This window comes from Pistacia vera, unplaced genomic scaffold (assembly GCF_008641045.1).
Source record: "Pistacia vera cultivar Batoury unplaced genomic scaffold, PisVer_v2 Contig211, whole genome shotgun sequence".
NCBI lineage: Eukaryota > Viridiplantae > Streptophyta > Magnoliopsida > Sapindales > Anacardiaceae > Pistacia > Pistacia vera.
The window spans coordinates 1,241,356-1,253,731 of NW_022196015.1; the positions used below are offsets into that span (position 1 = coordinate 1,241,356).

General features: G+C 35.8%; 2 protein-coding genes across 3 annotated transcripts; one reads left to right on the forward strand and one right to left on the reverse strand.

Annotated features, from left to right (window-relative positions):
- Window positions 1-3,801: 3,801 nt before the first annotated feature.
- LOC116129372 (probable inactive purple acid phosphatase 28) lies at window positions 3,802-8,404 on the forward strand. 2 transcript variants are annotated; one of them, XM_031415117.1, is made up of 5 exons: window positions 3,802-4,097; window positions 4,188-4,335; window positions 5,838-6,241; window positions 6,585-7,047; window positions 7,956-8,404. In XM_031415117.1, exons 1-4 carry the CDS (start codon window positions 3,915-3,917, stop codon window positions 7,023-7,025), a joined length of 1,176 nt encoding a protein of 391 aa, XP_031270977.1. In that variant the 5' UTR covers window positions 3,802-3,914; the 3' UTR covers window positions 7,026-7,047; window positions 7,956-8,404. The 2 variants fall into 2 exon arrangements, with proteins under 2 accessions (XP_031270977.1, XP_031270978.1); XM_031415118.1 differs by lacking the exon at window positions 7,956-8,404 and having other exon boundaries at window positions 6,585-7,394.
- A 1,019-nt stretch (window positions 8,405-9,423) lies between these two features.
- LOC116129394 (putative multidrug resistance protein) lies at window positions 9,424-12,016 on the reverse strand. Its single transcript, XM_031415140.1, has 4 exons — window positions 11,905-12,016; window positions 11,265-11,805; window positions 9,539-11,152; window positions 9,424-9,462 (listed from the first exon to the last, which is right to left on the reverse strand). Exons 2-4 carry the CDS (start codon window positions 11,730-11,732, stop codon window positions 9,424-9,426), a joined length of 2,121 nt encoding a protein of 706 aa, XP_031271000.1. The 5' UTR covers window positions 11,733-11,805; window positions 11,905-12,016.
- Window positions 12,017-12,376: the final 360 nt, after the last annotated feature.

Sequence of the window (12,376 nt, forward strand, 5' to 3'; positions counted from 1 at the left end):
AACCTTGAGCTTTTTCCGTTAACTTTTCAGAAATTTGACCCATTTGAACTCCCAAGTTCTGAATAGATGCCTATTGATTTCTGAAGTTCGCTCTCGACTCGGTCATGAATTTCTCAAACGTATCCTTCAACTTGTTGCTGATTCATTGCCGGTCTTTGATTTCCTAATTACTCTAGGACAGATTTGGGTGATTTCATTGTTGAGCTTTGAATTAATGTAGAATAGTTGACCACTAAAGTTTATAACATAATGGATTTTAACAGCAAAAACTTAACGACAAGTTTTGTTATTACTATAAAGGGATTTTACAAAATATGTAATAACACAATTGTTGTCCGACTCTTTCTAGCAAGTCGATGATACATAACTAAGAGACCCTCACTAAATCCCAGAAAGGTGTATGCAATAAATATATGATAGAAGGCTTTATTGACATAGTAACGTCTTATAATACCATTTATGCTATCATTAAGCTTTCTTGTTAAATTAAATCAATTTGGTAATCTCTTATTACCAAATTTTTTGGCAAAATGAATTGGAGAAAACACAAAATAGACACTGGTTAAGACTTGTCAAGACGCCCACAAAGTGTCAAAGAGAAATAAAACCAACACGAAGAGCAGAGATGGACAGAAAAAGTCTATTGCAGACGACGACTCTTCCTCTGCTTCAAATGGCTTAGACAAAACCAAGGTCAGAGCCTTTTTTGGAGAGTGAGAAATTGGGTGAAAACATGGAGGGGATTTAGAGAAAAGAGGAGGGCTTGAAGGGGAAAAAGAAGGAAACTTTGGAGCAGTGGAGAGTTTTGAAGAAGAAAAGAAAATTCAGGGTTATTAAATTTAGAAGAAGAAAATTCAGGTAAGAGTCTAAAATTCACTTTGGGTAGGCTTTGGTTAGGGGCTACGGTTTATTGGATTTGGAGGGAACGAAATTCGGGAAGTTTTAAGGGTGAACATAAGGATTCTTTCACCATAATCGATGCTATCAACATTGGATTACAGAGGGTTACGCAGAAGGATTTTTGCTTGGTTGTTTTGTCTCATTGGTAAAGAGTTTGATTTCGTGTTTTTCTTTTAATGATCCTAACCTAGGGAGTTGTCCTATGGTAGGTGGGATTTTTGGTGTTCCCTTTGCTTTCTTCTTGGTGTTTATCTCCCTTTGTGGTTTTAGATAAACCCCTAGAGCGGATGGCTGTTTGTAGGCTTGTTTCTTTTGTTTCCTATTTTTGGGGCATGTCCCAAAATAGGCTAGTCGCCTTTTATTAGGCCTTTGTACATTCTTCTGTTTTTTTTTTTTTTTTTTAATATGATTACTTACTTATCAAAAAAAAAAAAAACAAAAAAGAAGAAGAAATTTTAAACATCTCTTAGTTTTGATTGATTCTGTGCGTCCCAGGGTATGAGGCTAGTTAAAATATTGGCTGATAGTTTTGAAAAAGAGAGAGATTGCAGAAGTTTTCAATAAAGTGGGAGATTCAACTCTTTTATTCTGTTTAGTATCTTTATTACAATTCCACCCTTTACTTGTGGGTTAATGAATAAATTATAGGGTCTAAAAATCACTTCTCTTTCTGTAAACACTGTTCTTGGGAAACAAACATGTTTCTAGCATACTTTGATTGGGAAACAAACATGCCATCATTCATTCGTTTAATTTGAAGACCAAGAAACATATTCAATTCCCGTACCATACTTATCTCAAACTCATTATTCATGAAGCTAATGAATTCAAAGGCAGGTGAATGAGATGTAGAACCAAACACAATATCGTTAACGTAAATCTGTGCACACATGATCTCATTGTTAACACGCTTGATAAAAAGAGTTTAGTAGGCATTACCTCTTTCATAGTTATGCTCAAGAAGGAACGTTGTCAACCTTTCATACAAGACTCGTGGGGCTTATTTCAAACCATAAAGTGCTGTCTTCAATCTGAGCACATGATCAGGTTTGTGGGGGTCTTGAAAGCAAATAGGTTGTTCAACATTCACTTCTTCTCATTGTCATTCACGCCAGAGAGGAAGATATCCCGATAAGAGCAATATCTTCCTTTCTGGTGTGAATGACAATGAGAAGATGGAACTCTTAAGTTTGATAGATTTTTCCGAGGCTGCTCTACCCATAAAATACATAGGTGTACCCCTTATTACCTCTAAGTTAACTTTTGGGGATTGCCAACCTCTCTTGGATAAAATCTTGGCTCAGGTTACCACTTGCCAACCTCTAAGTTAACTCTTTACCAATGAGACAAAAAAAACCAAGCAAAAACCCTTCTGCGTAACCCTCTGTCATCCAATGTTGACGACAAGACTTTTTGGATACCCTCACCTTCGGGGGATTTCTCCACCACATCGGCTTGGTTGGCTATTAGAGGAAGAAGAGCAAAAGTTGAGTGGCGTGACTTGGTGTGGTTCTCAAAGGCTATCCCAAGATACTCTATGATCTGATGGATGTCTATTAAGGAGTAATTTTTTTTTTTTTTTTGTTAAGTAAGTAATCATATTAAAGAAACAAGAACAATGTATAAAGGCCTAATAAAAGGAGACCAGCCTATTTTGGGACATGCCCCGAAAAAAGGAAACAAAAGAAACAAGCCTACAAACAGCCATCCGCTCTAGGGGTTTATCAAAAACCACAAAGGGAGATAAACACCAAGAAGAAAGAAAAGAGAACACCAAAAATCCCACCTACCATAGGACACCTCCCCAGGTTAGGATCATTAAAGGAAAAACAAAAAACAAACGCTTTACCAATGAGACAAAACAACCAAGCAAAAAACCCTTCTGCTTAACCCTCTGTAATCCAATCTTCAAATGGTGTTGAGAACTTGAGGAGCGTCTTTGAAAANATCAATCGCTTAAGCGATATAAAGGATCGCTTAAGCGATCTTAGATCTGGGCAGATGATGCGACCATGAGTAAAAGAGGTTAATCGCTTAAGCGATACAAATGATCGCTTAACTGACAGTTCAGAACGTACCCTTTCTTCGACGGCCTCCTCGTTCTCGCCAGCCTCCTCCTCGTCGCCTGAATCCTCAGAAGACTCCTCCTGGCCGGAATTCTCACCGGACTCCTCCTCCTGCCCTGAATTCTCGCCGGAATCCTCCTCCTGGCCTGAATTCTCGCCTGACTCCTCGTCTTCAGAACCGTTTGCCGATTCTTCCCTCTGTTCTTGTGCCGCCGACGTCTCCTCTACCTTTGGACCACCTTCACTAATCGAATGATCCACCGGAGCAGCCATTGAACTGCTTGCACCACCGGAATCTAGGATTCGAAGTGGCGTTGTGTTTTCCTTGTCATTGTGAGTGTCAGCCATGGTTTTGGATTGAATTTGATGTCAAAATTTGTAGTTTCGATCAGAAATGTGGGCTGTATCGCCGGAAATCGCGCAGATTTAGTTTAGGGTTCAAGAAATCGATTTTGGGGTTCAAGAAATCGATTTTGGGGTTCAAGAAATCGATCGAAAATCATTACTCATCGCCGAAAATCGCAACTATATTCCGTTTAGGGTTCAAGAAATTGAGTTTACGATTAAATATGGTGTAGAAATTTGCGGGTTCGATAGGAAATCGCACTGTCTCCCTTTGGTTCAAGAAATTGCTTTTTGCCCTAATAAATTTCGATTAAGCAAGATGAATAGTTAGTGGGGCTTGTTTTGAGAAATTTCAAATTTTAAAAACTTTTATTATTTTTGATTCGACCCATGTATGTTTTAATCTTTTTATTTTAACCCATTTTACGTGTTTAGTTAATCCTAACTATGCCACGTTATCTTCTCTAAATTAAAAACAGTTTCAAGACCATTTTCTTAAATGGAAGTTTGGGATGACCGGGCAGCTAAATTTTCTCCATTTCTATCAAGATCAAGTTAGAAAAGTCGAGCCCAAATTTCTTGGCCGTATGTCTGATATAATCGATGGCTGCAATTTTAAAACTATCCCTATTCTACCTCACTTCAATTTTTGCTTTTCTCCATTTACTTCACAACCAAATTTCACAACAATTACTAATAACCCATGACAATCACAAAGTTCGCCTCAAGAAAAACCCAGATCTCCCTCTTCGGTTTCGTCACGATGGTGCTTTCAAAATCCTCCAGGTTGGTTTAATTAATTAAGCTGGTAGCTTTTTTTGTTTTGTTTTTTTTTTTTTTTTTGATGATTTTCATGTGGGTATGTTGGTTTTTAAGGTCGCTGATATGCATTATGGAATGGGGATGATAACTCGGTGCAGAGATGTGATGAGCTGTGAGTTCGAGTTCTGTTCTGATCTCAACACCACTCGCTTTCTTAGGAGGATGATTGAAGATGAGAAGCCGAATTTCATCGCCTTTACTGGTACTGATTCTTTATCCATTTATGTATTTATTAGAATAAGGAAATGTGTCAGCTGCAGTTGCTATTAGATTAGTTGAATTTGAATCAATTGTGAGATTATAGCTAGATTTTATGCTTATGAGTTAGTGCTGATGAATTTATGCCGAGAAAAACTGTAATAGCATTCATCAGTAAGATATGAATCCATGATATTATACATGAACTACCTATGCTTATAAAAGCTTGAAATCTGAACTATTAAAACTCATTTAACTTCAAAATTTTATCTGCAAGTAAAATCTCTCACCATTTGACTAATCATTATTTAATCTGTTTAGTGTCTTTGAGCATTTTGAGTGATTGATAGAATCAGTTAGAGAGGAACAGGTTTTTCTTGATGATCTTGTTTGAAATCAGATAAGAATGACTATAATTCAAAATTTTATTAGCAAGTAAACTAGGAATGACTGATTCAGGATTCAAACTAGGCCTGTGGAAGGCAAATATGAAACAATTTTTACAGATTGAGCATAAGAATTATATAAAAATTAGCAAATGATGATTACCACTAGAAAGATAAACATGACAGAACAATTTGGAATCTATATAGTAGATTAATATTGTAGAATGGCAATGATGTATTGACCTATTAGTTTTTGGTTTTTAAATTTATTTATTTTATTGTATCAACTGTATATGGATTTTCATATATCAGTCAAATAGTTAAATTCTGTTAACATAGTTTAGCATTCTCTTGTATAAAAGTTTCACTATTAGCAGAGATAATTTAATAATTTCACTGAAAATCAATTATATTAAACAATATTTAAATAAAAACCAAGTGGTATTGCTTATTACATTCAAAGTAAAATAAAAAAAGTAAAAAAATAATGTCGTAATCTTTTTATTGATTGACATAAAAACTTTTCTATTCATGTTTGGAATTTTTACAAGTCTCTGTACTTATGATAAAGTACATATTTATAAAACAATTTACTGTAAATAACATTAATATCGAAGTTGAAAACATTGCTTGAGTTTGAAACCACATTAACCATTTGGTTTGGTTTTTAACAAAAAATAAAAAAGAGGCAAAATAATGGTAGAACATGCATTTTTAGCTTTTTTTTTTTTTTTTTCTGTTGGTTTTGGATATTTTATTGATAGAATGTTTAGGTGTCTTTAAGTAAGATTGTTTTATTTAACTGTGTAACTAATCAACGGATTAGAGCACATACTATTGTTTATGTTGGTAAAACTATCGTTCATTGAATTTTATTATATTTTCTCATAACTATCGTTTGTTTTATAATTTAGCGAGATAAGTGGCTAACTATGGGGTAAACTAATTTTTTTTTTAAGTATTAAAGCTTTAAATTGGCTGAACTATTATTTAATCTATTCAAATATTAAACAATATCATAAGGAAATAAACATAAAATTGGAATTCAAACAAAAAAATGTTCTCTCTCTATTTGAATCTTATCTAAAAATACTAATTTGGATTCATTATAATTGTGTAGGTGATAACATATTTGGAACAAGCACAACTGATGCTGCTGAATCCCTGATCAAAGCCTTTGGTCCTGCTATGGAATCTGGCCTTCCATGGGCAGCAGTTTTAGGAAACCATGACCAAGAATCTACAATGAACCGTGAAGAATTGATGTACTTTATCTCCCTTATGGATTATTCAGTAGCTCAAACTAACCATGCCAAAGTAAGCATGACAGAAAATATTGATGGCTTTGGGAATTATGACTTGAATGTATACGGTCCTCTAGGTTCCCATTTGGCAAACAGCAGCCTTCTCAATCTTTTTTTCCTCGACAGTGGGGACAGAGAAATTGTTCAAGGAGTTCGAACTTATGGTTGGATTAAGGAATCTCAACTTCGTTGGCTTCATAGAGTTTCTGAGGGATTGCAGGTATGGAAAACTGAATTTAGCTGTTCTAATTAAGACACGCTTTAAGCTACTAAACATTAGTACTGCCTTATGTTGCATTTTCTCAATTTCACTTACCACAAGTGTTTTGATAAGTATAGAATATTTTCTGAAAAAATTGCCTAAAGCTCATCAGGATAATTTGATCACTTTTGCATATTTGTTCACATGCTTGTTCAGCAAAAGCATAATTAAATAGGCCTGCATTCAAGTTATTCTCGTTGAAATATGCTCCCTTAAATACTTAACCATGTTTTCCAGTTCCCGCAAGGGAGGTTTTGTAGATTTAGATTTTATTAACTTGTTGCAGGTCACACGCTAACAGGGCCAAAATCAGGATCCCAATCACTTGCCAGGAGGTCGGCCCCCAGCTTTGGCTTTTTTCCATATTCCAATCCCGGAAGTTCGACAGCTGTACTATCAAAAGATAATAGGCCAATTTCAGGAGGCTGTGGCTTGTTCAATAGTAAATGCAGGAGCGCTAAAAACTTTTGTATCCATGGGAGATGTGAAGGCTGTCTTCATAGGCCATGACCACAACAATGACTTCTGTGGGAATGTTGATGGTATTTGGTTATGTTATGGTGGAGGCTTTGGATACCATGGGTATGGAAGGGCTGGATGGCCCAGAAGAGCAAGAGTTATATTAGCAGAACTTGGGAAGGGTGAGAATTCCTGGATGGGAGTGCAAAGGATCAAGACATGGAAACGTCTTGATGATGAGAAGCTGAGCAAGATTGATGAACAAGTTCTATGGCAAACATAGCCAGCAAGATAACTGACTCCAGGTATTTTGATTTATGCCATAACTCTCATGATTATTGTGCATATCCTTTTTGTGGCGTTGTCAGTGTTATCATTATTTTGAGAAGAAATGGGCTTGTGCTTCTTGCCATTAAGGTATTAATTATGGCTTTCTACAAGAAGTAAATTCCTTTCTGGTGATTCTGATTCTTTTAGAAAGTTTAGTGTGGGACACCAAGCTCTAAATTCATTTGAGTTGTACGCATAATAATGGGAAAGTGTGACTGATTATTTGAATTCTCAGCCTTGTACTTGAGATTTGTAAGAAAGTTTCATAAAATTGTTTAGAAATCTTAACGATGAAAGAGGTTTCTCCTTATTTTTCAATTTAGGCGATTCTTACTGTAATTAAGTTATACCTTGGAGAAGATGAATGGGATTTAGCATAATAATAAGTAAATCTTGTCTTCTTTTCTTACTCTATTAGAAATGAAAATTCTACTTGTATCCTGCTTTCATCTTAAGGCCTTGACACTAATGAGGGGTGATTTCTGTGAAGGTCCTCGTCATTAGCTTTTAAAAAATTTATTAGAAAACTGAAAACTCTAATGAGAAAACAACAAATTGTGATTCTCTGATAGAATATTATTTTTGTTTGTTTTCCTATGAACATGCAGTATGCCTAATCTGAATGTTTTGGATAGAAATTGACAAACAGAAGAAAACAATAAGAATATGGGAGAAGATATAAAGCATCCATATGGTTCTTCTGGCATGATTTCATTATACTGAACTTATACCATTCCATGAAATTAACTAAACAGTAAACTAAAAGGAACATGATCAATCAATAACTAAACAAAAGAAGAATAATAAAAAAAACCAAAACAAAACTGGAGCAGATGCAAACTGTAAACTAAAAGCTAATCAAAGCTTTGTGTTTCTTATATAGGCAGAATGAGCTTTGGCCATGTCTTTTGATACACAATCTCATGGTGGCAAGTTGTTGGCATTTCAAAAGTGAGAAGTATGCACCCTTTTCTCCCCGAGCAAGTAGCTCATTGTGAGATCCCTCTTCAATGATCCTCCCATTTTCAATTACTGTTATTTTATCTGATTTTTGAACGGTGGATAGTCTGTGAGCCACAACCAGGCATGTCCTGCCGAGCATAGTCTTCTCCAGAGCATCTTGAACAAGACTTTCAGAATTAATGTCCAGTGCACTTGTTGCCTCATCCAAAAGCAATATAGCTGGATTCTTCAAGATGGCTCTTGCTAGTGCTATCCTTTGCTTTTGACCTCCTGAGGGCATCTCCAACCCACGCCAAAATGGCGTAAAAAACACCAAATTGGCGTGGGTTGGTGCTCCAACCCACGCCAAAATGGCGCATCACTGTAGCGAATAAAATATATATATATTTTTTTTTAATTTTGTTTTTTTTTTGTTTTTTATTTTAATTTTGTTAAGTTAATTTGAGTATTAAATTTTACACTAAAAATCACACCAAATTTGAGTATTTGTATTTAATTTAATTTAATTATTATTTATAATACTGATATAATTTAAAAAATGATGAAATACTAAAAATAGAACTTTATTTAATGCAAATATTAAATTACAATAACTCAAAATAAAAATTAACACTAATTTAAAAACATCAAAATTAAAAGAAAATACAATATAAACTCAAATAACAATTTAGTATTCCGGTATATTAGTTCTGGATCCAGTAAGATCATCAAAATATTGAAAAGAATTAGAGTTATTACAATAAAAGAAATAGATTAATTGTTATTTAATACTAAAAAGAACTAGAGTCATCAAAATAATTTTTATTTAATAAAAATATCATTCTTAATATTTAATTAATATATACAAAAATAATGAGTGAAATAGATTAATTGTTGATTATTACAATAAAAGAAAAAAAAAGAATATTTTAAGGAATATTTTAAAAAATATTCTTTTTGGTATAATATTTGATGTAGCGGGTTGGAGATGGAATAGTATTTTACACCAAAATTTGCACCAATTTGGTGCAATTTTGCACCAAATTAGTGCAATGGATGGGTTGGAGATGGTCTGATAGTTGCACACCTCTTTCTCCACAGTAAGTTGCATAACCATCCCTCATGGAACTGCTCTTCAATGCAATACAGTAAAATATTAGAATCAAAACCAACAACCTCTAAAACTACTTGATGAAAAACCAAAGCACAACCCAATTTGATAGAACGTATGCTACATATATAGTTGACACAAACAAACCTTATGAAATCATGGGCATTTGCAACAGTTGCAGCTTCAATTATTTCAGCTTCACTTGCGTTCTCCTTTCCATATGAAATGTTCTCATGGATTGTTCCTGCAAAGAGAGTTGGCTCTTGACTTACCAATGCTATATGTGACCTTATAGCCTTTAAATTGTAGAGCTTGATGTCAAGTCCATCAACTTCAACTGATCCATTTGAGACGTCATAGAATCTCTCAATCAATCTCATGATGGTAGATTTTCCAGACCCACTTTGGCCTACTAGAGCAACAACTTCTCCCACATCAATTTTTAGGTTTAGATGCTTCAAGAGAATCTGTTTAGGCCTGGATGGATAGAAGAAATCCACATCTTTAAATTCTCTGTCTCCATTGAGCTTTTGTGGCTTAATGGCATTTGAATCATCTGGGTCAATTTTGCTCTTTGTTTTCAGGATCTCAAAAATTGATTTCAATGCACTGGTTCCCTTTGATAAGTCTGCTGTCATGCTTCCTGTCTCTGCTATGACCCTACCTGTTGATACAAGGACGAAGAATGTCTGAAAGAGGTGCTTGTATGTTATATCTTGTGCATATAGTAGTTTCCCACCACACCAGAAAATTACTGCTGGATTGGCTGCTGTTAGGAACTGTGAAACTAATAATCCAATTCCTGCATACCAAGATTGCCTGTTGCTTTCTTTTTTAGGGCTTATCTGTGTTAATTCATGAAGTTTCAGAATCTTTTCTTGTGAATAGAATGCTGTAATAATTCTGTGGTTTCCTACTGCCTCACTTGCTAATTCACCGCTCTTGTTCTGTGCTTTCACTAATTTCCTAGACATGTTCCTCATCATTGTTGCTTTAGTATAGAAGGCACCAATTATAAATGGTTGCATACTGATAGCTATGAGTGCAAGCTTCCATGACAGCACCATACCCAAAACAATAGCTAAAACCATTGAAGACATGTTTTGAGCTAACAATGACAAGCGATCTGCAACAAGAGTCCTCACCATAGTTGCATCTGTGGCCAATCTTGAACAGACAGCTCCACTGTTGTTGTTTTCTTGGTCAAACCACTCGATCTCAAATGTTAAGATCTTTACAAACAGGGTCTCTCTGACCCTTTTTGTCAAGCTCTCTCCCATAATCCCGAAGTAGTAATGCTGAAACACATTGGTGATAAAAGCAAAGATGGCAAAGGATATAAACGCAAAGCAGTAGATTCTGGTCTGTGATTTAATCTCACTATGATCATCTATTATATAAACAGATAGAATCCCACCCAAGCAGAAAGAGTGCAAAGGCTGAATCAATCCATAACAAAAGGCACCAATGCAACCCAAAACAGTTGACTTCCACTCAGGTGACTTCCACTCAGGTGAAGCCATGCACAATAGGTGCCATAAAGGTGGGGAATCTTTGTGATCTCCTTGCAGATCATGACTGAAACTTTGCAAAGCCGAAATATTTTCTGTTTTTTCTGTTCTTGAACTTGCTTTGTCTATGGAAATGGAACTGTTCAGTTCAATTCCTTTAGATGTTGATGCAATCCCATCATTTATAAAAGTTCTCTGCAGCTGTACCATTGATGAGTAAAGGCAGCTACTGTTTTCCATCAGTTGATAATGAGAACATGTTTCCACCACTTTTCCAGATTGAATAATTGCAATGAAGTCAGCATTGCGAAGAGCTGAAAGACGGTGTGCAATGATAATGGTAGTTCTTCCTAGAGACGCCTGATCCAAAGCATCTTGTACAGCCTTTTCAGAGTGGGAATCCAATGCGCTTGTGGATTCATCCAGCAGTAGGATTTTTGGGTCCCTTAACAATGCCCTTGCAATGGATATCCTTTGTTTCTGTCCTTCTGACATCTGAATTCCCAGTTGCCCAACCTGAAAGAACATAAAGTATAGACCTCGGTAACTCTCTTGTTATTTGTAGAGTTTGTTTATAGGATGAGTAAATTACATGGCAGATGAATTAGAACAAGTTTTTATGGCGTACCATGGTGTCATATCCATTTGGTAGTTGATTGATGAAATTGTGTGCATTGGCAGCTTTAGCTGCTTTGATAATCTCCTCTATTGAAGCTTCCTCTTTGCCAAAGAGGATATTTTCTTTGATTGTGGTTGCAAAAAGTATAGCCTCTTGGCTTACTAGGCCCATTTGACTACGCAACCATTTCAACTGGAGACTCCTTATGTCAATATCATCCAAGTAGATTTCTCCTCTAATAGGGTTATAGAATCTTTCAAGCAAATTTACAACTGTTGATTTACCTGACCCACTTTTTCCTACCAACCCAACAGTTTGGCCTGCTGTTACTCTCAGATTAAACTTCTTTAATACCAAACTTTCTATTCTTGAAGGATATGCAAAGTCTATGTCTTTAAATTCCAAATCACCTTTAAAATTTGACACAGTTTTGCCTTGTTGATCTGCAGAGTCAATCTTCGGAACTCGCTTGATCATCTCAAATAGCCTAGAAGCTGCAGCATTTGCCTCTGCAAAGTACTTCACATTGATCAAAGCCCCTCCAAGGGCACTGCAAAATCAAATTACCAGAAGCGGTTATTACTTGAATAACTGGTATAAAAAACTGGATTGTTAGAAAAGTTTGAAGCAAAGGGTTTCGTAAACTTACAGTCCTGCATATATTATACATACTCCAGCAGTGAAAACATCTCCAGCTTTGGCTTCCTTCCTAATAATCAAGGTGCTCCCATACCAGCCTTGAAGAGCCCAGACAGCGAAAGTGACTCCAATGCTGCCCATGGCCATTCCTTTCAGCAATCCTTGCTTTATTCCCAGCTTCAGAGTGGGCTCTAATGCAATCTTATATTTCTTAATCATTTGATCTTCTGCAACATAGGAGTAGACTATCCTTATTGATGACACTGCTTGTTCTACGATTCCCCCAGCAATGGTGTAAGCGACTTGTATCTTCTCTCCGACTCCGGCTAAAAGTTTTCCGTATACAAATCCTGGGATAATCAATACAAAGAATGCAGGGATGGCAACTATAGCCAGTCTCCAACTGAGGTACAACGCAACCATTTGACCCGTGATGAACGTTGACATATTCATTATGAAATTCGCTATCTGCGATAATTTTT

What these genes read in the sequence shown, in the direction of transcription:
- LOC116129394 (XM_031415140.1), bottom strand. Translation starts at nt 11,732, where the DNA reads ATGATCAAGCGAGTTCCGAAGATTGACTCTGCAGATCAACAAGGCAAA. An exon ending in CAAATGGATATGACACCATG is followed by an intron (nt 11,153 to 11,264) that starts GTACGCCATAAA and finishes ATGTTCTTTCAG; the next exon opens with GTTGGGCAACTGGGAATTCA. An exon ending in TGGGAGAAGTTGTTGCTCTA is followed by an intron (nt 9,463 to 9,538) that starts GTAGGCCAAAGT and finishes CAAATGGATCAG; the next exon opens with TTGAAGTTGATGGACTTGAC.
- LOC116129372 (XM_031415117.1), top strand. Translation starts at nt 3,915, where the DNA reads ATGGCTGCAATTTTAAAACTATCCCTATTCTACCTCACTTCAATTTTT. An exon ending in GTGCTTTCAAAATCCTCCAG is followed by an intron (nt 4,098 to 4,187) that starts GTTGGTTTAATT and finishes TTGGTTTTTAAG; the next exon opens with GTCGCTGATATGCATTATGG. An exon ending in GAATTTCATCGCCTTTACTG is followed by an intron (nt 4,336 to 5,837) that starts GTACTGATTCTT and finishes ATAATTGTGTAG; the next exon opens with GTGATAACATATTTGGAACA.